The sequence below is a fragment of the Cheilinus undulatus genome, linkage group 22 (assembly GCF_018320785.1).
Source record: "Cheilinus undulatus linkage group 22, ASM1832078v1, whole genome shotgun sequence".
Taxonomy (NCBI): domain Eukaryota; kingdom Metazoa; phylum Chordata; class Actinopteri; order Labriformes; family Labridae; genus Cheilinus; species Cheilinus undulatus.
In genome coordinates, this window is record NC_054886.1 from 32,925,994 (window position 1) to 32,953,877 (window position 27,884).

At 38.2% G+C, this 27,884-nt stretch overlaps 1 protein-coding gene across 9 annotated transcripts; it reads right to left on the reverse strand.

Annotated features, from left to right (window-relative positions):
• Positions 1–27,884, reverse strand: LOC121504641. 9 transcript variants are annotated; one of them, XR_005991477.1, is made up of 8 exons: positions 27,749–27,884; positions 23,820–24,155; positions 22,878–22,915; positions 22,745–22,798; positions 22,089–22,167; positions 18,680–19,772; positions 16,155–16,569; positions 8,507–8,604 (listed from the first exon to the last, which is right to left on the reverse strand). XR_005991477.1 is itself a non-coding variant. In XM_041779616.1 (6 exons), exons 1-6 carry the CDS (start codon positions 27,816–27,818, stop codon positions 16,541–16,543), a joined length of 606 nt encoding a protein of 201 aa, XP_041635550.1. In that variant the 5' UTR covers positions 27,819–27,884; the 3' UTR covers positions 15,615–16,540. The 9 variants fall into 9 exon arrangements, 4 of the variants coding, with proteins under 4 accessions (XP_041635549.1, XP_041635547.1, XP_041635551.1 ...); XR_005991479.1 differs by lacking the exon at positions 8,507–8,604 and having other exon boundaries at positions 15,615–16,569; positions 19,260–19,772; XR_005991476.1 differs by lacking the exon at positions 8,507–8,604 and having other exon boundaries at positions 15,615–16,569; positions 19,246–19,772.

The window sequence follows — 27,884 nt, forward strand, 5'->3', positions numbered from 1 at the left end:
TTTGTGAAACACACTTTATTTGTTTGTAAAGTTTTGGCAGGAAAATAACCTCATAACTGGTCTATTTTTGTGACTCTCTGGCAGGAAAAATTAAACTCTAAACATGCCTGAAGTGCAAAGTAGATGTGGAAAATGTCAGCTTTAATCAAGAACGGTCTGATGAATATTTCTGTAAAATGGATCAAACATTAAGCCGATGATTTAGAGTCCATGGAGATATAATCAAACAACATACCCTGAATACCACAACATACTTTCGGATTGTGATAATCTTCTGTGGGCTGGAAGGGAAGCTGTGGTGGGCCTGATGTGGTCACCCAGCCACCAGTTGATGATAACTGCTCTTATCCATCACTATTTATGCAGACCAATGTGTAGCAAGAAACCAGCACTTCACCAGGGTTGTGAAGTGGGAACCTTCCTTTGTCTGTGTTTCGTCCAGTTAGTGGCCGTGGCCGAGCCGCTGCATGCCTCACATCACCAAGTCCAATCCCAGTGTCAGAGGGCGTGGTTTATAGCACACTGACTATGTTCAAGACCACATGACCACTAGGTGGCATAAGACATTTATATGTTTTAAACGTTGACATTGAAATATATGTGAATGTTTCCCAAGTAACAAGCTGCTCTTACATTTCAAGTTATTTTTCATTCATAAAAAACTCCAAAAGAGAAAATACCATATAAATAACTGACACTTCCTTTGGAACTGCAAATATATCAGTACTAAAATGACAATAGTTAACAAATTCTTTAAATGCCATTACTGCAAAACAGTTTCTATATGTAAAAAGTCATTTATTTAATGCATAGTATGATTTTAATATCAAAAGTGCCAAACAAAGTTATAATAATGTGATAAGTGTGATTATATGAGGTCCAAAGCAAGGATCTCTGTGAAGTAATTTCTCATAAAAAAATATAAAAAACTCTCAAAAATCATGGACAAATAAAAACAAATGAAAACTTCATGATAGTAAAAATGCTGAATAAAGTTGTTTCCTGTTTTTTGCTCTTCGTCTTCAGTTCAGTCCGTAATAATGAGTCGCTCTCTTCCTACCATCAGCTCAAGCTGCAGGAAAAAACACAGAGAAGAAACGGTTAGTAAACCGTTAATAAAGTGAATTTCTAAAGACTTCACACTTTGGTTAAAGGAGGTTTACATCAGTTCACAGCTCTCGTCTCACTTCCTGTTGTCAGCTGGTGTTGCTGCTTTGCTGTTGCCATGAAGACAAGCTCAACCTGTTAGCCACAATCTTTGGTCTGAATCACCACCAGCTACCTCTGTCTGTGACATTTAGGTTCTCTGGAATTGCAGTTTTTAGAGGTTTACCACCAACATTTATTTATGTCGTGATTACTTTGTTCAGAGGTGTTTTCACACGATCACACAGGAGGAAATATATATTCTTATCCTTCCTCTAAAACTGAAGGTATTTCTATTTTTTCTTGATTTTAATGAAGAATAATCAGAGCTGGTGAATGTCCAATCATAAGTTAATCATCATTTTGTGTATTTTTATTTTTATTTTTTTATATTTATATCATGGACGTTTGTTTGAAAAAGATTATTAAAGCCTCTATCCCTCTGTAAATTTGCTTTGATGGTTTTCATTGTCTGACTTTGCTCGTCTCATGTAGCGCTGACTATGGAGGGAGAAGGAAGAAAGTCTGGAAAGGTGTTGGAATTTCTTGCCACTCAGTGGCACCTTTTACTCGTACAACCTCACTTCTAAAAAAGTTGGAGCGCTGTGTAAAATGTTAACAAAAACAGAAGTCAGAGATCATCAAATCCCCCCAAACCCGTATTTAATTCAAAAACAACATACAGTCATGGACGAAAATGTTGGCACCCCTGGAATTTTTCCAGAAAATACACCATTCCTCCAAGAAATTGTTGCAGTTACAAATGTTTTTGGCATACACATGTTTATTGCCTTTATGTGCACTAGAAAAAATTAGAAGAAAAAAGCTAAAATTGACATAATTTTACACAAAACTCAAAAAATGGGCTGGACAAAATTGTTGGCACCCTTTTAAAACTGTGGGTAAATCATTTTATTTCCAGCATGTGATGCTCATTTAAACTCACCTGTGGCAGTAACAGGTGCTGGCAATCTAGAAATCACACCTGAAGCCAGTTAGAATGTCTAAAAGTTGACTCAGCCTTTGTATTGTGTGTCTGTGTGTGTCACACCAAGCATGGAGCAGAGAAAGAAGAGCCCAGAATTGTCTGAGGACTTAAGAAGCAAAATTGTGGAAAAATATGAACAATCTCAAGGTTACAAGACCATCTCCAGAGATCTAGAAATTACTTTGTCCACTGTGTGTAATATAATCAAGAAGGTTATAACCCATGGAGCTGTGGCTAATCTCCCTGGACGTGGACGGAAGAGAGAAACTGACAAAGAATGCAACGCAGGATAGTTGGAATGGTGGATAAACATCCTCAGTCAACTTCCACACAAATTCAGGCTGTCCTGCAGACTCAGGGTGCAAAAGTGTCAGCTGGGACCATACGTGGTCATCTGAATGAGATGAAGCGCTATGGCAGGAGACCGAGGAGAACCCCACTGCTGACAAAGAGACATAAAAAAGCCAGACTGGTGTTGGCAAAAATGTACCTGAGTAAGCCTCAATCCTTCTGGGAGAACATTTTGTGGACAGATGAGACTAAGGTAGAGCTTTTTGGAAAAGCACGTCATTCTACTGTTTACAGAAAACAGAATGAGGCCTACAAAGAAAAGAACACAGTACCTACAGTCAAACATGGTGGAGGTTCAAAGATGTTCTGGGGTTGTTTTGCTGCCTCTGGCACTGGGTGCCTTGACTGTCTGCAAGGAATCATGAAATCTGGAGACTATCAAAAAATTTTGGGCCGCAATGTAGGGCCCAGAGTCAGAAAGCTGGGTCTGGGTCAGAGGTCATGGATGTTCCAGCAGGACAATGACCCCAAACATACCTCAAAAAGCACCAAGAAATGGTTGGAGACAAAGCACGTGAGCGGAGCGGAGCTGGAGCGAGCATGTTTATTTCCTTTATGAACATAAAGGAAATAAACATGTGTATACCAAAAACATTTGTAATTTCAGCAATTTCTGGGAGAAATTGTGTATTTTCTGAAAAAAATTCCAGGGGTGCCAATACTTTCATCCATGACGGTATTTGATACATACTTTTATGATACCTCTAATCAATATGATCATAAATGACTAAAAAATAACTTCTGAATACAATCTGATAATAGATAAGAAATTCTCTCAAGTGGATTATCTGTAACCCAAAACACCTAATGTATCACATGAGATACAAAACTATATATACTGTATATGTTAAATTTTATGGATCTTTTTTTTTTTTTGGATTTCATCGGCTAATTTTCTGGCTATAATTTATGTTTTCAGGCTTTAAAGGGTAATATCATGACTGAAAACAAGATTTAAAAATGTCATAAGTGCAAGTTATATGAGGTATAAAGCATGGATCTTTGTGAAAATATTCTTTAATTTCTGATTAAAAAAATAAATAAAACTCTCAAAAATCATGAAATATAAATGAATATTAAGCCAGAAAAAAATGATAATAAAAAAAGTTGAATAAAGTTGTTTCCTGTGTCCTGCTCTTCATCTTCAGTTCAGTCTGAAACAATGAATCACTCTCTTCCCATCATCAGCTCGAGCTGCAGGCAGAAAAAAAAAAAAACAGAGAAGAAACCGTTTTTGAAGTGAATTTCTGAAGACGTCAAGCTTTGGTTAAAGGAGATTTATATCAGTTCACAGCTCTTGTCTCACTTCCTGTTGTCAGCCAGTGTTGCTGCTTTGCTGTCGCCATGAAGACAAGCTCAACCTGTTAGCCACAATCTTTGGTCTGTGTCACTAAACTGAGTGAATGCACTGCATTAAAAGCAGGCATGATTCTGAACTAAATTCACTGCATGGGCTCAGGAACATTCCAGAAATCACTGTCTGTCAACACAGTTGGCCGTGCCATCCACCAATCACAGCTAAAGCTGGATCATGGAGAGAAGAAGCCATGTATTAACACAATCCAGAAACACCGCCGTCTTCTCTGGACCAAAGCTCATTTAACATGGACTGAGGAAACATGGAGAACTGTTCTGTGGTCAGAGGAAACCACAGACGTTGTGTCTTGTGGACTCAAGAGGAGAGGGAGCATCAGCTTGTTCTCCTGGCTCAGTCCTAAAGCCTGCATCTCTGATGGTATGGGGTTGCATTAGTGCCTATGGCGTGGGCAGCTCTAACATCTGGAAAGGAACTATCAATGCTGAGAAGTAGAGAGAGCTTTTAGAGCAACATACGCTAAACAAAAACCAAAACGATCAGCACTCTTTACACCTTTATTTAAAAAAAGAAAATGAGAGCAGCAAACAAAACAGACGCGTTTCAGCCCGATGCTTTCATCAGCATTTCTACAACACCTGTGTGTGTGTCACTTCTAAACAATCAACACCAGAACAGTCTGATAGGAAAGCCCTATAATACAATAAGAAGCAAACAATGAAATTCAACTTCATGAGGATGTGAGCATATTAGCCGAGAAAAATAAATTAATGATATCATTATCCCAGTATTCACCCATTTAAGCTACCTTTTGTCATTACATACCAATTTTTTTCCTAGTTTTTGCCCCTTTTTGCCACTTCTTTTTGCCACTATATCCCAGTTTTGCCACTTTTCACCACTTTTCACACATTTTAGCTACCTTTTGCTACTAAATACCACTTGTTGCTTGTTTTTGCCACTCTAGTCACTTTTCACTCCTTTTTTGCCACATTTGCACCATTTCATGTCATCTATAACTCATTTTTTGTCACTTCTCACCCATTTTTTTTGATACTTTCTGACACCTTTTCCACTTTTCCTCACCCCTTTCACCCATTTTTGTCGCTTTTTGACCATTTTTGCCACCTTTAACTTATTGTTATTGTACTTCAAGCTGTTTTTGCTTCACCACTTAGATTGTGGCTCTTGCAAAAGTGTTTTTCAACAATTTGGCTCTGTGGTTGAGCAGGGTTAAGTAGCAATACTGTGAGCAATATCTCCACCATCTTTAGCACAATCTCACACACCTTTAGCCTTCAGACTCAAGAGGCTACTATGTCAATAAGACAGTGTTTTAATTTTTTTATAAACTAAATTCTGTATTTTGAGCAATGATCTCACATTCTTCACAAATCAGGTATTGCACTCTTCAGCTTTCATGCTATTTACAGCTATTTGTCCTCTAGTTTCAGCTATTTCATGCCATTTTAAGCTATTTATATGCTTTTTCGGCCATTAAATGCCATTTTTAGCTACTTTAGGCTGTTTTCAGCTATTTTTTTTAGCTATTTTCAGCTATTTTTTAATCTTTTTTATCTTTTGAATGCCTTTTCAACTTCTTTTATACCATTTTATGCTTTTTTTTTTTTTTAAGCTATTTTTGTGCGTTTTGGCTTTTTTTCAGCAGTTCTTCCACAATTCAGCTCTCAGCATCCCCACACAATTGCAGCTGAAATTGCAATTTTGATCTAGTATTTAAAATTAAGACATCAAAGAGCCACAAATAATCACAAAAGAGCCACACATGACTCCAGAGCCACATGTTGAATAACACTGGTCTATCTAAAAATGATCAACATGAAGTGTTCTTACCTCGAAACCTCATGCGGAACACACAAATACAGACAAAGAGTGTGACGATGTAGAGGATGAAGAACAGGATTGAGCACATCAGCTTGGTCACAGACATGAGAGGAGGATGAGGAGTAGTGAGGGGAGGTGAGGTAGTGGCAGGCCGATCTGTGAGGAGGAAAAACACCATCAGGACATCCATCCATCCTTTTTTACAACTGGGCCTTGTTGGAAAGACGGCCCTCTGACCTGCAATGCTTTCCTTCTAAACCAGGTATCCTAAGGCCACCCCATGCCAGAAGAGGTACATAATCTCTCTGGGAAGTTTTGGGTCTGACCCGAGGTTTCTTCCCCAGAAGATCTCTAAAAGGAAACGATCAGGGGGGATCCTTACCACATCTACATCTGCTACACACTTTTGTTTGTGTGCTATCTGAACTTGCTGGGGGTTCTTATGTCAAGTCTTGCCTGGAACTTGGAATTGCTAAGGGTGCCAGGAAGAGTAACATCCGGGACAACTTACTTAGCCTGCTGCTACCCTGAACCATCCCAGGAAAATTAAAGAAGGGGTACATAATCCCTCTTGCAAGTTTTGGGTCTGACCTGTGGTCTCTTCCCCAGAAGACTTCACAGTGGAGCTGACCAGTAGGAACCCTTACCAGATCCCTGAACTACAACTGTCACCATTAGTTTTTTTGCATCCAAAATGAAAGAAGTAGATGTCCTGATGTTTACAAGCAGAGACTTAAATGTCCAAGACAGAGAGCACAACCTTTAATGGATGGTGTGCATGCGACTCAATGTCAAACAATGTCTGACGCTCACATGCTGTTAGGACATGATGCAAGAGATAGGACAGAAGGGGGGAAGCTCAGAATAGAGTTGCTACTCCTTTGCATCGTAGGAAAACAGTTGAGTCGAACAGGCGTCGAACTGGGAGCGTTTCCTAAAATGTGATCTGCCAATGTAACTATGACTACAAAATGAAACCAGAACACTTCCTGCCATGATCCAGACATATGAGCTCTTATTCTATATTTATGTGTAGACTGTGTCAACAGAGATTAGCTAAATAGCATGAAGGCGAAACAATCAGACTTTGTCGTCACCTCTCACTGCCAGCCAGCTCTGTGGCGACCCTCCTTTTGTTGGGTGTTCACACTTGTAGAAACCTTCATCAGAAGAGGACACTGCTGGGAGGACCATCTGTCCTCCTGGCTCTTTACCGATAAAAGCTCCATCTTTGAAGAAACTTGCTGTAAAGTCTGATGTAGAATTATCCTGATTTTCATCCTTGTAGGAGCAGCAAAGTGTCACTTTGTCTCCCTCTGTCACAGGAAACGCCGGGGTTTCCAGGATCACATCTTTATCTGAGACAGAAAAGAATATTCTATTAAAAGACATTCACCTGTAGGGATTGTTTTGATAATAGTCACACTCAAGCTGCTAAGAACATAAAATGTGCTTTCCATACAGTAGCTATAAAATATTATAGTGATTTTTTTATTCTACTTTCATTGAGCAATTTTTATTTTACTCACAACCTACCTGATATCAAATTTATATATATATAAAAAAAGTTTTAACCATTTAAATGCCAGGGTTATTTTTTCGATGAAAAAGCAAAAAGATTTATTTTCAATATACTACATGCAAAGTAATTTATGTCATTGATCAGCTGCAACATTGATTTTTATGGAGTATTACTTTTTGTGCAGTGTAAAATACTGAACCTTAAACTGCTGAGCACAAAAAATGTACTTTTCGTATGAAAGCTAAAAAAAATTATACATTATTATTTCATTCTACTTTCATTTAACTATTTTTTTCCACCCACAACTGACCTAATCATTGATATCAATTTTCAATCATTTTTTTAACCCTTTAAATGCCAGTTTTTTTCATGACACCAAGAAGTTTTTGATAAAGAAAAAACACAAAAAAGTTATAATTTCCAGTGTACTACATGCAAAGTATTTTTTTGTGTTGAATTTTTACAGTCTTAGATATATCATTGATTAGCTGCAACACTGAATTTTATGCATCACTATTTTTTGTGCAATATCAAATACTGACTCTTAAACTGCTAAATGCAAAAAATGCCCTTTTCATTAGGTAGCAATGAAAATAATATACATTATGATTTTATTCTACATTCATTGTGCTTATTTTCCCCCACAACTAAAGTAATTATTGGTATAAAAAATTCATTGATTTTTTGAAGATGGTAACCCTTTGAATGCCATTTTTTTTCATAATGCCACCATGTTTTTTGATGAGAGAAAAACAGAAAAATAAATATTTTTCAAAATGGTACATGCAAAATAGTTTTTTTTTTCAATTATTACAGCCTGGGGTATGTCAATAATTAGCTGCAACATTAAGTTTTATGCATTATTATTTTTTGCATGTTTAGCTTGTTTATTCTTCATATTCCAAACATGGCCAAAATGACATTATCCTGAGGAAACTTGTAAAAATCATGAATTCTGAGGGAAAAGCCCAGATTGACACCCAGATATGATAAAATGCACAAGTTATGATTTCATGCAAGTTACATAAAAAATATCAGTTTGAATGGGTTTCTATGAAGCATTTCTTGCTCTTAACAGCTTGAGTGTAACTCTTTCTTGTAAACAGAGTATTTTAGACTTACTGTAGGATAAACAGTCAATCACTGACCCATATTTAGTATATTTGGTATTACCTGTAACATTGATGTTGATGACGTTGCTGCATTTCCCATCAGTAGACTCACACCAGTACGCTCCGCTGTCTTTTTCATTGGGATAATTTTTGGAGCAGGAAGAATTCTTCAGTTTCCCCCAGCCGGGCTGACACGGCTCAGACGTGCTGAAGGAGGTGTTTCTTTTCACCGTCCAGCCACGAGAGTTAGCCGGCGTCTCACATTTAATGGAGAAGCTCTCATACTTAAAGAACTGAGATTTGTCGGGGTTGACTCTCAGAGTGGCTGTGGAAAATCATCACAAAGGGGTCAAACACTGTCAAGTCTGCTTTCAGTCCGCTTTTGTTATGATTCAGGATGCTGTAAATCGGGGATCACCAGCTACGTTTGCACAAAGGCCAGATTGTTTTCTTAGCAGACACTGTGGAGGCCAGACTGTTAATTAAACAAATGACATCTATAGAGATGTTTTGATTTCCTTTGAAATGTACCTTATTTTAGGCATTAGCAGTAAATTCACTCCCTACTGCAGCCAGCCACAAGGGGGCGATTGAAATATTTTAGCCGCATATTTGTGGGGCTGTCATGATGTGCATTACGGGGTTTGTGACACTGTTCAAGCATCAAGCAAATCCAGAAAAAAAAAAAAGATTTCATTTCGGGAAAGTCTGTGAAGAAAGCTGTTGCCATGGTGGTTCTTTTGTTTGCCATGAAACTGGAAGTAATTTTTTTGGACAAACAGCAAACATTAATAAAAGAATAATGATAGCAATTAAACAAAGAAGATAACAAAAATACATAATACTGCAAAAATGTTTAAATGTTCTGGGATATAACCACAGAAAGCTCTCCCTAGCACCTGTGTGGGTCACATAGAGACTTTACATACATAGAGAAGCAGAAGTGGGAAGTTAGAAAGTTATGTTTTCACATCTATTTTTTCTGGTTACCCCTTTACCTACTGACCCAGCACCGGTGCTGTGTTTTATATGTCCAGCAGTCCAGTGGTGTTGGAAAGCTGAGAATTGTAGGCATGCGTACATATATGGTTCATTACAGAACTCGCAACCATATGATGTGGGCATTCATAGCAAAACACCATAGCAGAACACCTGAAGTATTGCAAGACCACTACACAGATTCTCAACACTGTAACTCCTCGAAAGTTTGCTCGATCTAAAAAAATCCAACGTTGACAGAGAGCTGAGAATCTGTGCTTTCCAGCAATATATGATGTGTGGTATATACAGTGCTTGACAAATTTATAAGACCACCTGTCATATTTGTCTCAGAGACCATCCAGCATCATGAAGTGCTTTAATGCGGACTCTTTCATCTTCAGTCAGCTCTCCACGTTATACCATTTTGAACAGGAATGAGGAATTTCAAACTGAATTCACCCAAATTTGAGCAGGCTCACTGGGCTTCTCTGAGAAGTCAGAAGTGAATCAAGCTTAACATTCAACCATTAAAACTCATTTTTCTGTTCAGGAATGAGAGTAAAGAACTATAAGTTGACATATTAATCAAGAAATGTTAATGTGCTTTACTATTTTTTTCAGTTTTTTGTAAATCAGTAAATTTGAAAATTCATGGATAACAATAATATTTATATTTTAGCATTAAAAATATTATTTCAGTTAAAAAGCTTCTACATATTGGTGTATTAACCATTGCAGAAACATAAAAAATGATTTTGGTAATTACCAATGCTGTTGATTTAAGGCAGCTGTGGCATAAACCTTACTTTGAATGGTGGTCTAATAAATGTGTTTAGCACTGTATATACACACGTGGACAAAATTGTTGGTACCCCTCTGTTAATGAAAGAAAAACCCACAATGGCCACAGAAATAACTTGAATCTGACAAAAGTGACAATAAATAAAAAAATCATTGAAAATTAACCAATGAAAATCAGACATTGCTTTTGAACTGTGGTTCAACAGAATTATTTTAAAAAACAAACTCATGAAACAGGCCTGGACAAAAATGATGGTACCCTTAACTTAATATCTTGTTGCACAACCTTTTGAGGCGATCACTGCAATCGAACGATTTCTGTAACTTTCAATGAGACTTCTGCTCCTCTCAGCAGGTATTTTGGCCCACTCCTCATGAGCAAACTGCTCCAGTTGTCTCAATTTGTCAAGTTCAAGTACTCCTGGGAAAAGGGACCAAAGCTCTCAGACTTAGGGCATTTCCTGACTATTTTACAGCCATAATAACAAAACGTGTCCAAATTGCCATTTCTAGACTCAGTAGGTAAAGGGTTAAAACTCATTCTGAACAAGCAGTGTTTTAAAAATTCACTTTTTGGGTAGTACACGGGAAAAAGGGAGTTCCAATAATCTAAAAAGGTGATAATGAAGGCAAGGATTATAATTTCAGCATTTTTCTGTTAAAAACATCTTCCTTTGGTGATGTTGAAATGTTTGTTAAAACTTAAATCTGAATCTAAAACCTCTCCTAAGTTTGCGATGCTTGTTTGAATGTGATTGTTAAAACTGCCGAGCTGTATTTGTGTTTTCTCTCTTGCTGCTTTGGCTCCTTCTAAAATAATTTCAGTTTTATTTTCATGTAGTTTTGAAAGGTTCTTGCTCATCCAGACATTAACACCAGCGATGAGTGAAGTGGGGTCATCAGGGGAAACCCAGATATATAGCTGAATATCGTCAGCATAGAGGGGATTTTTCACATTATGATGAGTTATGATGTCCTCAGACTGAAGCAGATTGGTCTACATCTGATAAGTACAATTCTACTTACAGGATTTATAGGATAAAGACTTTAGAGACAGATATGAGAGCATAGAGATGGTTACTTATCAAAAAAAGTTAATTCACCTACCGAGCATCAAGCAGAGAGGTGTAATCTCCATTTTGTGTGTGATAATGTGACAGCTGAGTTATGTTTTTTCTATAAGTCAGCCACATCCTGACAGAACACAGGAAATTACATAGGCTAACTCACAAATGCCACGGATGTATGACGAAACTCACACATTTTCAAAAACATATCTGCTCAGTTTTTAAATAGCTAAACTGTACCTGAGGCTCAGATCAGCTTTACAAAAACTACTTTTTACATTTCAAACTCAATTCAAGCAAATTCTATAATTTATCCCTTTTATATTAAACATCGTTCATGGATTTATCACATTATTTAACTTGACTTACCTTAAAGTAAACTTGAACAACATCTACTTTAAAGTCAGGATCTAATGAGGAGAGGTTAGAAGATGCAAAAATGGGTTAAAGCAGCAAAAGTAGGCAAAAATGTTATATATGGTTCAAGCACCAAAAGCAGCAAAAAAGGTGGAAAGTGGCATAAATGGAAAAAAAACAACACCAAACATAGTGGTGGACCAATTTAAAGGAGGCAGAAGTGGGTTACAGTAATGCAAAAGTTTGCAAAAATGGGTTAAAATGGCAAAACAGGCATAAAGGGGCAACACAGAGTTTAAGTGGCATAAATGAGTTTAAAATGGCCCAAAAAACAGTAGTGAAAAGAGGTGAAATATAGATAAATCCGATCAAGATGGCAAAAATAAGTTAAACTAGAAAAGCACTCAGGGAGAGTAGACCTCCGCCATCAGCCCTATCTCCCAATAGTGCAGAATCTTGCAATAAATTCCTGGATCCGTCCCCATGTGCCCCCCACCATGATATTTGCGGTTTACTTCCTCCCTGGTGGGGTGGAAACACAGTGACGCAAAGCATTGGCTTTGCTATGGGTGGACTGTCATGATTGAAGCATTGCCTGCTGGTGCCAACAGATGCACTGACAGTCTCACCCATGGTCTCACTGGACGACTGGAAGTCATAGCAGAGGGTGAATATTCCTCTATTCCTCCCAGCATTGTGAGTATTCTCTCTACAATTCGCTGTCTTTCTCTCTGCTACGCTCCGACTCGTCTCCTCGACCGGCCGTGCGTCTTTCAAACTCTATAAACTCCAAAACTTTGGATAGAAACACACCCACAAATGCTGCTGGGATTGAAGTTACTTATGTCCGCCATCTCCTGGTGTAAAGTGGTAACAGCGCAAACCTCTGCCATTAGCCCTATCTCCCAATAGTACAGAATCCTTAAAAAAATCCCTGGATCCAGACGGTGATCTGGATCAGTCCCAAAATCAAATCAGTTCTTCCTTATGCTATTTCTGACATTTCCTGAAAATGTCATGAAAATCCATCCACAACTTTTTGAGTTATGTTGCTAACAAACTAACTAACAAACCCACCCAATCACATAACCCCCTTGGCGGAGGTAATTATGCATAAATTGGCAAAATGAGTGGAAGATGGTGAAAAGCAGTTGAAGAGTGGCAAAGCTGGTTAACCACTTAAAGCTAGATAATCAATATGATCAATAAATGACTAAAAAAAAAACCTTCTGAATACAATCTGATAAATGATAAAAATGTCCTCAAATAGATTATCAGCTATCAAAAACACCTAATGAATAAAATTAGATACAAAAAATATAATTGTTCAACTTTATGAAAATTTGGATCTTTTTGGTTTTCAGTAGAAAGTGAAAGAAACATTTCAGTCCCAAAGAAATAGATTTTTCTGGCTATAATTTGTGTTTTCTGGCTGTAAGGGGTTAAAGAGACAAAAATGGCCAAAAACAGGGATGACAGAGGTTAAATTGGTGTAAATCATTACAATAATGTAAAGGGACAAAAATGGGTAAAAGTGGTCCAAAAAAATGCATAAAGTGGTAAAATTGAGTTTAAAATTACTGAAATGCAAAAACGGTCGAAAATGATGAAAAGTGGTTAAAAGCTGCTGTAATTAAAGATTCCACTTCTGGGTGGGGAGTGAGTGTTTTGCCCCAAGTGAAGGAGTTCAAGTTCTGGGGTCTTGTTCATGAGTGTGGTGAAAGTGAGCAGGAGATTGAAAGGGGGATTGGTGCAGCATCAGCTGGTGTGCCGGACTGTTGTGTTGAAGACAGAGCTGAGCTGAGAGGCAAAGCTCTCATTTTACCGGCTGATTTACCTCCCAACCCCCACCTGTGGTCATGAACTCTGGGTAATGACCCAAAGAATGAGATTGCGGATACAGGCGGCTGAAATGAGTTTCCTCAGGATGGTGTCTGGGCTCAGCCTTAGAAATGTGGGGCCAGATACATTAGATCCCAATTTGTGTGCGCAATCTAGAAATTTGCGTTTGGGGTTGGACCGTGGTTTGTGGGTGATTTACTAAGTGATTTACGTAAATGACAAGAGGTGCAAATGTGTTGGAGACACACCTGTTTGAATGAGGGTTTTGCGTGTTTCACGGTTTGCAGCATGAGAGCCGAACACGCAAAATGAATTTCAACCTTCCAGAAGTAGAGGAGTTGACTAATGAAGCCAATAAACACTAAAATGAGCTACAGCAAAGAAGCCCTCGGGGAGTCGGGTAGAAGAAAAAGTTTTCTCTGTTGGTTTATGCTTCCTGGATTTGGGTGAGATCATCTTGTTTTTGTATTTCTTACCTGGTAAACCACTAAATAGCGGCCGATTGATTTTTTTGGGGGTGTTGTTGTGTGGATTTATTGTGTTTTTGTTTTTTCCTCAGGAGACTGGTGGATTATAGACTTTTGCATGTGTGTTTGCGTGAGTCATAGACATTTAAAAAGACTTAAAAGACACTTAAAAGTGCTTGGATAAGGACTAAGTTGCTGTTTTTGTTAGATTTGGACTTTTAGTTTGTTATGAAGCTACAAAGACTGAGATTAAATCTTTAATTTTGTTGTGACCTACTTTGTGCTTATGTTCTGGAGAGGTGTTCATTAAATGGGAAGCACTTTAAACTCATGACGTTCTCTTGAGAGATTTATTGATTATATTTGTTCAGAATTGTTGTTTATTGCATTTTTTTCCCCCATATTTTTATTGAAATTTTTAGATATTTACACGTAATGGGAAAACAGATTTAAAAAGGACAAACAAAACAACAACAAAAGGGCTGCATAGTGAGAAATTTAACTACACTGCATCACTAGAACAGTATTGTACATCATACATCATCAACACATAACCATACATTCCAGAGAACCAGTTACATATCTCACACCAAAAATTATGCAGTCTTGGACATGTCCAAAAAAGGTGGGACAGAGAGCCCTCAGCAGACTTACAGCGATCACATAAAGGAGAAATGGAAGGAAAAATTTTGTGTAATTTAGATTTTGAATAATTCAGCCTGTGTTTCACTTTAAATTGAATCAGCTGATGTCTAGCATTAATGGAACATGATCGGATTCTGCCAAGACTCTCCTCCCAAGCATCCTCATCTATATTTATCCCCAGATCTTCCTCCCAGGCTCTCCTCAAGGAAAGTGTGGCTAAATTTTCTTGTTCAGAGAATATCCTAACGAAGGCTGAAACCAATTTTTTTGAATCAGGAGGGCCCACCAGAAGCTTGTAAATCCTCTAATCTTCAGTAAGAGACTCAAAGTTAGGCACACATTGGTGAACATAGTTCCTTATTTGTAGATAACGAAAAAAATGTGTGGAGGGAAGAGAAAACTTATTTTTAAGTTGAGTAAATGAGGCAAATTTTTTGTCCATATACAAGTCTTTTAAAGTGACTATACCTTTAAGTCTCCAAGTGTTAAATGTTGTATCTGAGAGGGATGGAAGGAATGCATGATTACGATAAACTGGGGCATGAAGGGTGATATCTGTCAGTTTGCAGCTCTTCCTAATTTACTGCCAGATTTTCAAACAGTTTAAAATTAATTGATTATTTATTTTATAGTTGCAGGCAGTCCAGTTGAGGAGAAAAGAAGAGCTGGAAGCGAGGTGTTTTCAACATCATTCTTTTCAATAGCAACCCAAGCAGGCGTGTCTGCTGAATTTTCCATACAATAACCCTCCTGCCAGTAAACAAGCACCCTAAGATTTGCTGCCCAATAATAATGCAGGACGCATGGTAATCCTAATCCACCTCTCTCCCTGGACTTGTATAAATGTCTTTTTGATATTCTGTGAGCTTTGAAGTTCCAAATAAAAGGAAAAATTATTGAATCTATTGATTTGAAAATGATCTTGTCAAAAAAATAGGCAAATTTTGAAAAAGGTAAAGAAATCTCGGCAGGGAAACCATTTTAATAGTGTTTATGCGACCCACCAAAGGAAGAGGAAGCGTGCGCCATTTGACAATGTCCCCTTTCAAGTTCTCCACTTTCTCTAATAAATTGTATTTAAATATTAGTTTTGAATCTTTTGGCAAGACCACTCCAAGATATTTCAGTTCATCTGTGTTTTGAAAGGGAGATTATGCAAAAACTCAGAGTCAAGGTCAGCACCAAAATTGTTTATTGCATTTTGATATATTCTTTACTTTAAAAGGTTTTCTATTTTCCTTAAAAGTTCCCCCTTGTGTGTGTTTAACGCTAGAACTTCACACAGAACATCAGAAAAATGGGATTGGGGGATCCCAGCAGTAATAGCTACCGTACGCTGGAATGACCCAGATGCAAAAAAAAGTAAACTTGCAAGGAGTTTTGTCACTGCAGGTATTGCGTGACTCCTTCTTGTGGCTGGCTCCAAATCTGCTACGAGTTCCTCCATCAGCTCCAAACTGGCAAGGCTGGAGAGGCGATATGTTTTAATGACTGTTTCCTCATTCATTCAAAAAATGTTCACACGAGGGTGAAAAATGCGTTCTCTGCGCAACGCCCCATATTGCATATTTATTGCAGCAAATGTACTAAATGGATGCAGATGCACTATTTTGCACCTTTGAAAGACGCAACCCTTAGCGCGCACTGTTAGTAAATCAGTTTGTACTTTTTTTTGCATGTGCAATGATTTTACATACATTTTTATACATGCAAACCTTTCGTAAATCTGGCCCAGAATGAGGAGTCCAGACATCCTGAGGGGGCTAGGAGTCGAGCCGCTGCTCCTTTGCATCAAAAGGAGCCAGCTGAGGTGGTCCGGGCATGTGATCGGGATGCCTCCTGGTCGCTTCCCAGTGGGGGTATTCCAGGCACATCCGTCTGGGAGGAGACCTCCAGGAAGACCAAGAATGCGTTGGAGAGATTACATATCCTGTCTCGTCTGGGAACGCCTCAGGATCCCCCAGAAGGAGTTGGAAAGTGTCGCTGGGGAAAGGGACATCTGGGCGGACTTGCTTAACCTGCTGCCCCCATGACCCGGCCCAGGATAAGCGAAAGTAGATGGATGGATGGACCTTTAATGTAGGAGCTCCAGTCCTGACATTCAGTCATTCAGTCTGCTGTTCATCAGTGCTGTAGAGAGAGAAGGGAGCAGTCTGAGAAAAGTCTGGAGCAACAGAAGAAGAGGACTGTTCAGATACAGACTGCCATCTGCTGGTTACATAGAACACCTACATCCATCTAGAAAAGTCCCACCTCAATCACCCTGATTCTACTGTAGTTTTCCTCTATTAAACATGTCCTTAATCTATTCTAAATGAGCAATATCACATTTCTACTATATTTGCAAATGTATTTTTGTTGCATTTTAACCACAGACAGAACCGTCTAATTCACAGGGACAAACTCTGGTCTCCCCAAAATATTTGATTTTGAAATTCATCATTTAAAGTTGATAACACATAAAAAGGACAACAAAAACAGGAGAGTTAAAGTCATATTTTGGCCTGATTGATGTAATTTAAAGATGGTCAGTTAAAACATTTAAGTTAAAAAGAATCACAAAGGAAGACTACATTCACACTGCAGGCCTCAACGCTCAGTTCTGATGTTGTCTCAGATCTGATTCTTTTGTTTGGCTGTTCACACTGCCAGTGAATTCCAAAAGGTCAGATCAGGTCTGATTTAGAACCACATACTGTATGAAAGTGGCCTGGATCTGATATGAGGGGATCAGAATCAGTTTGACAGTTTACACTGTCAGAATAAAACAGATAACAGTCACACTGATATGTTGAGGCTAAATTCTTTAATCTCAGAATCATGGGGTAAAACTCAAAATATATTAGTTTAAAAGATGGATGTGTATTGGATAAAAGTAAAAATATTTGTAAAATGTAAGTAAAAGTTTTGTAAAATGTTTCCCTATCACTAGGAAGTGACCAATGCAGTGGACCACTACACTCATGGTGCAGAAGTGTTTAGCATCATAAACATTAACCCACCAGAAACAAAGCTAAGGAATCCCAGCAGTGATCAGTGTACAACCTGCAACATCTTAAACATGTAAACACATGTAAACACATATAAATACATCTAAACACATCTAAGCTCTGCTCTGGAGCATGATGGGAAAACTCCACCAACCAGATTTGAAAAGGCAGTGTGCAGGACTTAAATAAGTGTTTTTTTTTTAACACTTAAAGTGTAATTAACATTTTTAACACTGAGAATTGTTCACTTCCCAGTCAGGGCCTTTCTATGCAGAGTTTGCATGTTATCCCCGTGCATGTGTGGGTTCTCTCTGGGTACTCCGGCTTCCTCCCACCACCAAAAACATGCTCGTTAGGTTAATTGGTGATCCTAAATTGGCTGAGTGTGAGCGTGCCTGATTGTCTGTTTCTAAGGCTACATTCACACTGCAGTTAAAAATTACCTGAATCTAATTTTTTTTGCTCACATGTGACTCATATCTGATTTTTTTCTGACAGTGTGAACAGCCCAAGTCACATTGAATCTTACTGTTTCGAATCAGATTCAGGCCACTTTGGTATGTGGTTCTAAATCAGATATGAATCTGATCTTTTGGAAGCTGATTGCAGTGTGAACAGCCAAACAAAAAATCAGATCTGAGAAAAGATCAGAATTGAACACTAAGGCCTGCGGTGTGAACATAGCCTCTATGTCAGCCCTGTGATTGACTGGCGACCAGTCCAAGGTGTACCCCACCTCTCGCCCAATGACAGCTGGGATAGGCTCCAGTTTCCCGCAACCTCCAACGGGATAAGCGGTATAGAAAATGGATGGATGGAGAATTCAACACTCCAGTTTCTGCTGTGCAGTTAAAAGTTCTTAGTGTTTATTTTTAACCATGTTTATTTCTGATGTTGATGAAATGTAAACTTGGTGAGTCATGATTCTGTAGCGCCATCGACAGGGATTGTTCTCCCACACTCCTCTTTTCTTATCAGCATGACAGCTTTTGGTAAATTTAGAAAAAAATAAAGTTAAAATGGCTTTTATCAACTTTGTGGGTGCTTCTTGAAGAATAATTTGAACACCATCTGAAGTGCACCAGTGATTTGGCACAATTGTCTGTATCTTTCCTTATTAAGGGAGAACAATCCTGGCACAAAGCATGGCACGGAGTGCTAATGGAGTGATTTATCCCTGAAAAGAATTAAGGGTGCATATCCTCTGCAGTTTCAGTGCAAACGCTGAAAACCTCTTCCACCCCAGTTACCTCCATTACATCACATCTGTACCAGGGTCCAGGTCCTTACAAGTCCACCCTACATCACCACCTCCATGCCAGCTCATCGGTGACTGGGTCAGGCTCCTCAGAAGTCTACTCCTCATCTCATCCTACTCCTTCCACTGTCAGTGTCTAGACTGAATCACAATGGAATCTATGCGCCAAAGAAACTTCACATTTTCAAACTTGTAAAATAAACTATTGTTCACTCTATTGAGTCTCTTTGGATTGAGATACACTGAGGCAGCTAATGTCTCCAAAGCAGGACAGTAATATAGGACAGCACAAGCACTTAGCTCAGTATAACCTAATGGAAGGGCACCCTTAAGGCACTTTGTCTTGTTGGTCCAATGGAAAGGACTTAAGGGGCACTTAACCGCATACTGTCCACTAGAGGGGGACATGAGAGGGACCTCTTTATGTTTGTCCACTGGGAAGGCAGCCTGGAGGGCACTTTATCACATTTTGTCCAGGAGAACGGCACCATTAAAAGACACTTTAACACGTTTCATGTACCATAAAGGGATTGAAGAGGGCATTTTCAAGACGTTTACCAAATATTACACACTGGTGAGAAGACAAAGACACGGTGTCAGTGCAGAAGATTCTTTTCGAAGTTTGGGGGTCGAGGAGTTGGGGATCGTCATTAGGAAGCCAGTGAAGATTATGAAGTATGGGTGAGATGTGTTTGTACTCCAGAATCATCATAAGGAGGTTTTGAGTACAGGACAGGGTTTCAATTTCTCTGTCATGTCTTCGAGAAAACTTGAACCTTCATGGATGTTCTCGTCCTTGTTTAATTGCTTCCCATGGTGCTCAGATCCTGCATTTTTTATTGTCCTGGTTGTCCGGGTTGTCTTGGTCATCTCTATTGTCTTGGCTGATTTGGTTGTCATGAACATCTCGGTTGTTTTGGTCCTCTTGGCTGTCTTGGTCATCTGGGTTGATTTGGTCGTCTTGGACATCTGGGTTGTTGGGGATGTCTCTGTCGTCTTGGCCATCTTCGTTGTCCGTATTGTCTTAGTTGTGGTCATTCAGGGCATGCATCTCCCTTGGATTGTTTCGGTTGTTTTGGTTTGTCCTGTAGGGTGATAAGGAGAAGACTTAACTAGGCAGCCTTGAAATCCCCACTCCATAAACCATCAGTAGCCCATCAATCTTTGATATCGCTATTCTAAAATAATGGCCTAAGTCGCTTTTGGACAAAAATGTTGTTTTGTTTTTTTTGCCTCAGTCAGCTCTTTATGATGCTGGCCACCTCTGGTGAAATCATCAACATCCTCAATTTCCCCTGACGTCAGTGTTTGATGAGGCTCATTCACACAGAAAGGAGAAGTCTGTAATGTACTCAAATTAACAGAAATTTCTGAAGGAAAACATAAGAGTGCTACATGGCTGAAGCAATGAAAATACAGAGAGGATTTTTATTTCCTAAGGTCAGACAAAAATGCTGCTGTGCAGCTTCATGTGTCCTATACACTGTTAGCCAGAGTTTATAACAGACAACAAAAAAGTTTTATTCACTCTCTCTCTCCATATATGTATTGATATTTTAGATCTGTAGAAAGCTGTCCATGACTGATAAACTAGTGAAATATTTCCCCTAACTTCCACTACCCATCAAAGTTGCGTACGTCACCCATGTGTATCTGCAGCTGATCAGACAGAGAAGAGAGAAAGTCAAGTGTCCCTTCTGTTAATGTAGACAGGGAGATGTCTGATATTAAATATGAACCTCTCCTGGTACTTTTAACAGAAGAGAATAGCCTATGTTTGTCAAAACTTTAACAATCTCCTACACAGGAGCAGAAAAAGCTGCATGGACTGTAAAAAAAAAAAAAAAAAAGAAAAAAGAAAAAGTATATATATATATGTGTGTGTGTGTGTGTGTGTGTGTGTGTGTGTGTGTACATACACGCCCCCTCTAAGTGACAGAGATGCAGATTCGTTCGAGTTTTACCGGTGGATCTCTGAAATATGGTTGGTAATTTGCTCTGGAAGTTTTACTCTGTAAATTACAGACATGGTGGATTTCGTACGAGAGTAAAAACACAGACATCTTACTATCATTACAAATTACCAGAGGTCCTTAGACATTTCTAGTGCCATGTGAAGAGGGCGCAGACTAGCTAAAAATAGATCTTTGATAACTTATCACAGCTGGGTGTATTACTATCCTGTCCTGCATGAACTAACACTAGGTTTCATTACATAAAATATTTTGAGGCTATCTTGTGCAGTATCAACCTTGCAAAGCAGATGGATACGCCTGTTTCCGTGTTTCTCACTGGCCAATCCATCTTGCAAAGCTCCCATCTGAACCATTTGGGCCCGGTTAGAAAGTGACAGGACCAATCAGCGATGAGGGGCAGTACTTTCAGGCGCAGCAGAGTCGTGACGTAAACAAGCAGCAGCAAGCGCTGGTGTACTTATAGAGCGGTGCAATCGTGATGTAATTTTGTAGGCAAACCCGGAAGTTCGCGTTGCATGGGTTCCCTCGTCGTGGATGGGAAAAATGGGATTTTTCAATGGGATTTTGGATTATTGCCGAAATAAGGTCTGTGTACAATAAAAGTTTATAAAACGTACACGTTTTGTTCATAAAGATAATCTTCATAAACTGATAATATAAGCATCATATCTGGTTCATTAATCTGACTGTCGAAGTTCAAAAGCTAACATCATGCTATATTGAACTACAACACGGTTGACTAAATTTACGTCATCACAGGCGGATACAACGGAACGGCTCAGTTGCCACGCTTCAGATGATTACGTATGTAGTCCTTGTTAGCTGTCTTTTAGCAACGGCCTTTATTAAGACGTGAAAAGATACACAATTCAAAGGTGGGGCACGTTTCATATGTATTTTAGGATAGAACGTCAAACTCTCCCGAACTTGTCTTCACCACAAACATTATTTCATTTAACCGAAAAGTCGTTCAAAATTTCCGCTTTCAGACGAGGGAACCGGGAGTGCTAAAATACTAACTTACTTTGGCATTTTAGGATTAATTCCTGCACCACTCTATAGAGGAAGAGATTAGCATGGATGCTGCTAAAGCTTAACCTGACACGCCAGATGGATTTGTTTCACACATCCATCTGGGAAAGCTTCAATAGGAAACATTTGAGAAAAGGCAGAGGATTAGAAAAAAACTCGGAGTGTGATTGGGTGAACGTTCTGTCTGTCACATCTCTACGGGCCAAACAGAGCAACAAACAGAGACAGGATGAAATTCTGAAGAAGTGTGGGCAGTATCATGCATTTCTGATGTGTTTGAGTCAATAATGCTGCTTTTTGGGAAGTGAAGGGCAAGAAATTGATCATAAAGTTTAAAGTGTCGATACCCCGACTTTAAACCTGAAAAACAAGAGAGAAGGAAGGATGACTTACTGTTTCCTCTACGTTTACATAATAACACTCCAGCGATGACGCCCAACACAGCAACACCAGCAACAACACTGATAATTATCTGAAAGAAGAGAAACCATCCAGGATTATTTTTACTGTTTGGTCTTCAAAGATAACATCCAGTCATCATGTCTACATCAATGTCTACTGCTCTGTGACAAAGCAGCGTCTTAGAATATGTTAAAACAAGACTAAAATAATTATATTTTTATTTATCTTTAACATCACTTTTTTGCAAAGTACAGGGATTGTCCTCAGTGTAGAGTTTTTCAAAAGAAAATTTCAGCACACAGGTCTATTCAGAGTAGCTTTCCTCAGTTCCCCTACATTCCAGTCCAAAACATGAAGGTTAAATTCTGCTGTTTTGTTTCAAAAAAGTGTTGACATTTTTTGCATCACAGAGACTAACCATAAATACTGAGTCAGCATGGACACAGTCCAACTGAAGGTTTCACAAGAACTGATTTTTCTCCTTTATAGTTTCATAACCGTGGTGAAGTTGAGCAATGAGAACACAAAGAGAGTACCACATGTCTGAAAGTCACAAGCATGAACTGAGGGAGGAAGTGAAAGGAGACTAATGAAGGAGAGATATGATAGTGGTTTATGGACTGAGGTGAGACAAGTTTGTTACTTACCACGGTCGTGTCTTGGGGAGGTTGAGGCGTAGGTGTTGGATCAGGTTTAGGGCTCTTTGAAGAAAAGATGAAATATATGAAGTTATCTGATGTGCTAAAATGGATGAAGATAGAACTAAAACTGATTACTCACCCCCACTGAAGCTTCTGTGGGGCTGTCATCCACTACATCTGTTAAAAATGTTTGAAACCAAGTTTTAAAGTATCAAATTCATGTAGTGTGACAGTAACACATGGACAAAAATGTTGGTACCCCTCCGATAATGAAAGAAAAACCCACGATGGTCACAGATATAACTTGAATCTGACAAAAGTAATAACTAAAAATTCAATGAAAATTAACCAATGAAAATCAGACATTCCTTTTGAACTGTGGTTCAACAGAATTAATTTAAAAAACAAACTCATGTAACAGGCCTGGACAAAAATGATGGTACCCCTAGAAAAGATGTAAAATAATGTGACCATAGGGACATGTTCAACCAAGGTGTGTCCTCTAATTAGCATCACAGGTGTCTAAAAACTTGTAATCAGTCAGTCGGCCTATTTAAAGGGTGACAAGTAGTCACTGTGCTGTTTGGTGACATGGTGTGTACCACACTAAACATGGACCAGAGGAAGCGAAGGAGAGAGTTGTCTCAGGAGATTAGAAAGAAAATTCTAGACAAGCATGTTAAAGGTAAAGGCTGTAAGACCATCTCCAAGCAGCTTGATGTTCCTGTGACTACAGTTGAACATATTATTCAGAAATGTAAGATCCACCTCCCTGGACGTGGCCGCAGGAGGAAAATTGATGACAAATCAAAGAGATGGTTAATACGAATGGTAACAAAAGAGCCCGGAACAACCTCCAAAGACATCAGAAGTCTCACTGAAAGTTACAGAAACCACGATTCAAAAGCAATGTCTGATTTTCATTGGTTAATTTTCTTGAATTTTTATTTATTATCACTTTTGTCAGATTCAAGTTATTTCTGTGACCATTGTGGGTTTTTCTTTCATTATCAGAGGGGTACCAACAATTTTGCCCACGTGTGTATGTGATGTAATGTTGAAAAAGCTGAGCTTCACTCACCGAGACAAAATTCAAACTTCTTTGGTGGCATTTTGTCACGTATTATAATGCAGGTGTAGTTTCCCGCATCCTGCTCAGTCACGTTGATGAGTTTCAGTGAAACGTTTCCTTCACTGATTTGACCCTCAAAGAGGAATGCTCTGTTTTTATAAGCCTTGAGCTGATATTCAAGATAGGACCCATTATTCTCAAACACATGCACATGCTTCTTATCATGGCACCATTCTACTTTTACATCATTTCTGTCCAGCGTGGTGTTGAGGTTTAAATGCAGGATGGCCGTTCCCCCGATTTGTACTTCAACAGAACATCTTTGGGGATCTTGCTGTGTAGATCCTGAGAAAACAGAGACAGAATGAATACTTCCTGCTGCAGCATGAATTACCACTTCACTTCTAAATGTTGTTTAATCAGCAGAGTTTACATCGAAGTGTGGTGAAACTAGACAGGATGAACAGGAAGTAGACAAAGAACAGAGATGTTTGCACATTCTCCTCACTAAAATATTAGTCAGTTAGTGGTCACATTCAGAGGACAGCTTGGTCAACAGCTCCCATGTTTTTAACAGAGTGTGGCGGTAATGTCTGCCATGTCTATGGCCACTTTAGAAAAATAAATAATAAAGAGGATCTGCTCATTTTCAGGGGAAAGACTTGAAATCTTCAAGTTTAAAAAAATTGTTGATTTCAAGAAAAAAAAATTGTTTTTACTTTAAAACTCATAAATGTAAGTGAACTGAGAGGTAGCGCTTTTGAGATTATAAGTTGAAAAGTCAAAAATCCAACCACTGTTTTTGTTTGGTTTTTCATAAATTAAAGACTTTATAAACTCTGAGTTTTTCTTGTAAATTTACAACTTTATAATCTCACAAGTTAGATTTTTTTTTACTTGCAAAAAATCAAAGGCTCCCCGTATTTTAAAAAATATTTTAGTGGCCTTTGTAGGCCACCATACATCATGTTTATGATCATGAATAAAAGAATATATTTTGGCATCAGCCCAAAACCTCAATTTGTAATTATTTTATAGGAAAAAAAAAAAAAAGAATAACAATTACCTTTTGGACATTATGAGAATAAAGTTGTAATATTACAAGAAAAAAAGTTGTAATATTACAAAAATAAAGTCGAAATATTACGAGAAAAAAGTTGTAATATTACGGGAATAAAGTCGTAAAATAACAAAAATAAATTCGTAATATTACGAGAAAAAAGCTGTAATATCACGAATAAAGTTGAGAAAAAAGTTGTAATATTACGAGAATAAAGTTGTTATTATTATGAGAAATATTCTCATAATATTACAAGAAAAAAAGTTGAAATATTATGAGAAAAAAGATGTAATATAACAAGAATAAAATATTACAAGAAAGACAGTCTGCCATGATGCTGCGGCTCTACAACAGAGTATTATCCTGATTCTGAAAATAACTGGATGCTGATGTGCCAAAAGATGAAGTATTTCCTTATTTGTGAAACCAGTACTAAAGTAGAGCTTCACAAGATGCTCAACACTGCTTATTTTAACGGCAGACTTTCTGTCTTGTAATATTTTATTTTCATAATATTACGACTCTTTTCTCTTAATATAAAAAAAAATGTCTTTTTTTATTTTTATTTTTTCTCTTCATGTGGCCCTAATACTCCGTTGTAAAGGACTTTTTAAACTCTGTAAATTTATGACTTTATAATCTCACAATTTAGATTTTTCCCTGAACAATTTTGATTTCTTTTCTTTCAAAAAATCAATGGCTCCTCTTGTTTTAAAAAGATATTTTAGTGGCCTTGAAAGGTCACCATACATTGTGTTTATTATCATGAATAAAAGAATGCATTTTGGCATCAGGCCAAAACAGTTTGTAATTATTTTTATTTTTTCATAAATAAGTGTTTTTAAGTCAACGTTTACATATGCCAGTACGTTTGAACCAATTTTTCAAACAATAAAAATTATCACAACCAATCTATGACCATTCAGAGTTACACTGATTTAAATACAGAGATTTTTTTCATTCTTTAAAAAGCAGTGATTTAGGAGATACGAGGTTTTGGCCTGAGACCAGCAATATGTGCATCTGAGTTTGACAACATTAGTGCAGACAAGTCCCCACGCCCCACCTGAGATCTTTGGCGCCCCCTAGCAGTTCCAGGACCCCAAGTCAGGAACTCTATTCCAGATGAACCCTGGCATACCAGACTGGCCATCACCCACCTTGGTTTCAAGAGGAAATAAACACACGCGTACTAGAAGTCAGAGTATAGGATGATGCTCTAGAGCAGTGGTTCTCAACCTTGGGGTCCAGACCCCATTAGGGGTCGCGAGACACTGAGCTGGGATCACCAGACGCCTTAAAAAAAAAAAAAAATAACAACCTAAAAAAATCTTTTTTTAAATTACACTGTTGCCACTTTACATCAATTTTGCCAAATTTTAACCCTTTTTCATCACTTTTTATCACCAATTTTAGCACATTTTTGCCACCCAAAACCATTTTTTTGTCAATTTTATACTCTTTCCACCACTTTGTTTGCCTGTTTATGTCACTTCTAAAACAATTCTTGCCCCTTTCTGCCTATTTTTGCCTCATTATTGCCACTTTGAACCACTTTTTACACCCCTTTATCCCCATTTTTACCAGTTATCCCATTTTTGCCAGTTTATATCAATTTTTTATCCCAGTCCACTTAATTTCCCCAATCTTTTACACTTTAAAAGCATTTCAGCCACTTTTAATCCCCTTTACCACTTTTTGTGCCGTTTTTGCCAATTACATAGATTTTTGGTTATTTTTTTGCCACTTTCATCTAACTGTTGCTACTGTTAACCCATTTATGTTCTTTAAAAATCCAATTTCATCACCTTTTTCACCATTTGTTGCCAATATTGACTAATTTAAGCATATTTTCTCCCCCTTTAAACATGCTTTTAACAAAAGTTATTTAATTTAAAGAAGGCTATTTACTATGCAAATGAATAGAGATATTAGTTACTTTGATAAGGGTGGTTGTTATTTAGGTCAAATGTAAAATGTGGTTTTCACAGCTTAACTTCCCATGGACCATGATTTTGCTGGCCCCCAGTTTGGCTGGATCCCAGAAACCTTCCCCTTTATCCCCCCTTATGGGCAGCCTTGTCTGCACATGACTATTCTTGAATGTTCCTGACTGTTCAACCACCTTCAGGTACAGTGGGGGTCCCTGGTCTCTGGCACCTTTATTTTGGGGATCGCGGGCTGAAAAGGTTGAGAACCACTGCCCTAGAGCAGTGTTACTCGACCCTGCTTAACCAAAGAGCCAAACTGTTGAAAAACACATATGCAAGAGCCACAATTTAAGTGGTGAGAAGTGGCAATAAAAATAAGTTTAAGGTGGCAAAAAGAGTCAAAAATGGGTGAAAAGGTGCAAAATAGGTATAACATGGCAAAACCTTGGTGAAAGTGACCAAAGGTGGTAGAATATTGCAAAAAATGGGTGAAAGGTGACAAAAAAAAAAAAAAAGAGTCACTGATGACTAAAATGGGCAAAAATCAGCAAAAAGGTGGAAATAAAACCCCCAGTAAAGATTGGAAAAATAGGAAAAAATGGGATTTAATGGCAAAAGGCAGCTTAAATTGGATAAAAGTAGCAACAAGTGAGTAGAAAAAATGGGCTAAAAGATGTAAAAATGGATTATAAATGACAGGAGAAAAGGGGCAAAAGATTGCAAATACGGGCAATGAAAAAAAATAAAGGTCGACAGTTAAATCCTACTGTAAAAGTGCTGGAAAAAAATGATTAAAATGATTTGCAATGTAGAATTAATTAGAGTTAAAGAAACGTTTCATCAACTGTTCATCATTGGTGTGTGTCTGCATAAACGAAGAAAAACTATTTGTGTTTTAAACATTCAAACTAAAGCAGCTTTCAGTGTTCACTGATTAGATCACTCACCTTCATGCAGGAGAAGAACAGCAGCCACAGCAAGGAGAGGCAGAAAAAAAGTCCTGAGTGTAGACTTCATCTCAGAGGATTAATATTCCTAACAGGCTACCCTACTCAGCTTATATGGGAGCTCCACTGTTTGAGG

Excerpts from the sequence above, each read along its gene's own strand:
- LOC121504641 (XM_041779613.1), bottom strand. The coding sequence starts at position 11,199 with ATGGAGATTACACCTCTCTGCTTGATGCTCG. Across the intron at positions 5,802-6,742 it reads GAGCTGGCTGGCAGTGAGAG|ATCGGCCTGCCACTACCTCA; the intron begins GTGACGACAAAG and ends TCCTCCTCACAG. Across the intron at positions 3,680-5,654 it reads GTTCCGCATGAGGTTTCGAG|CTCGAGCTGATGATGGGAAG; the intron begins GTAAGAACACTT and ends TTCTGCCTGCAG.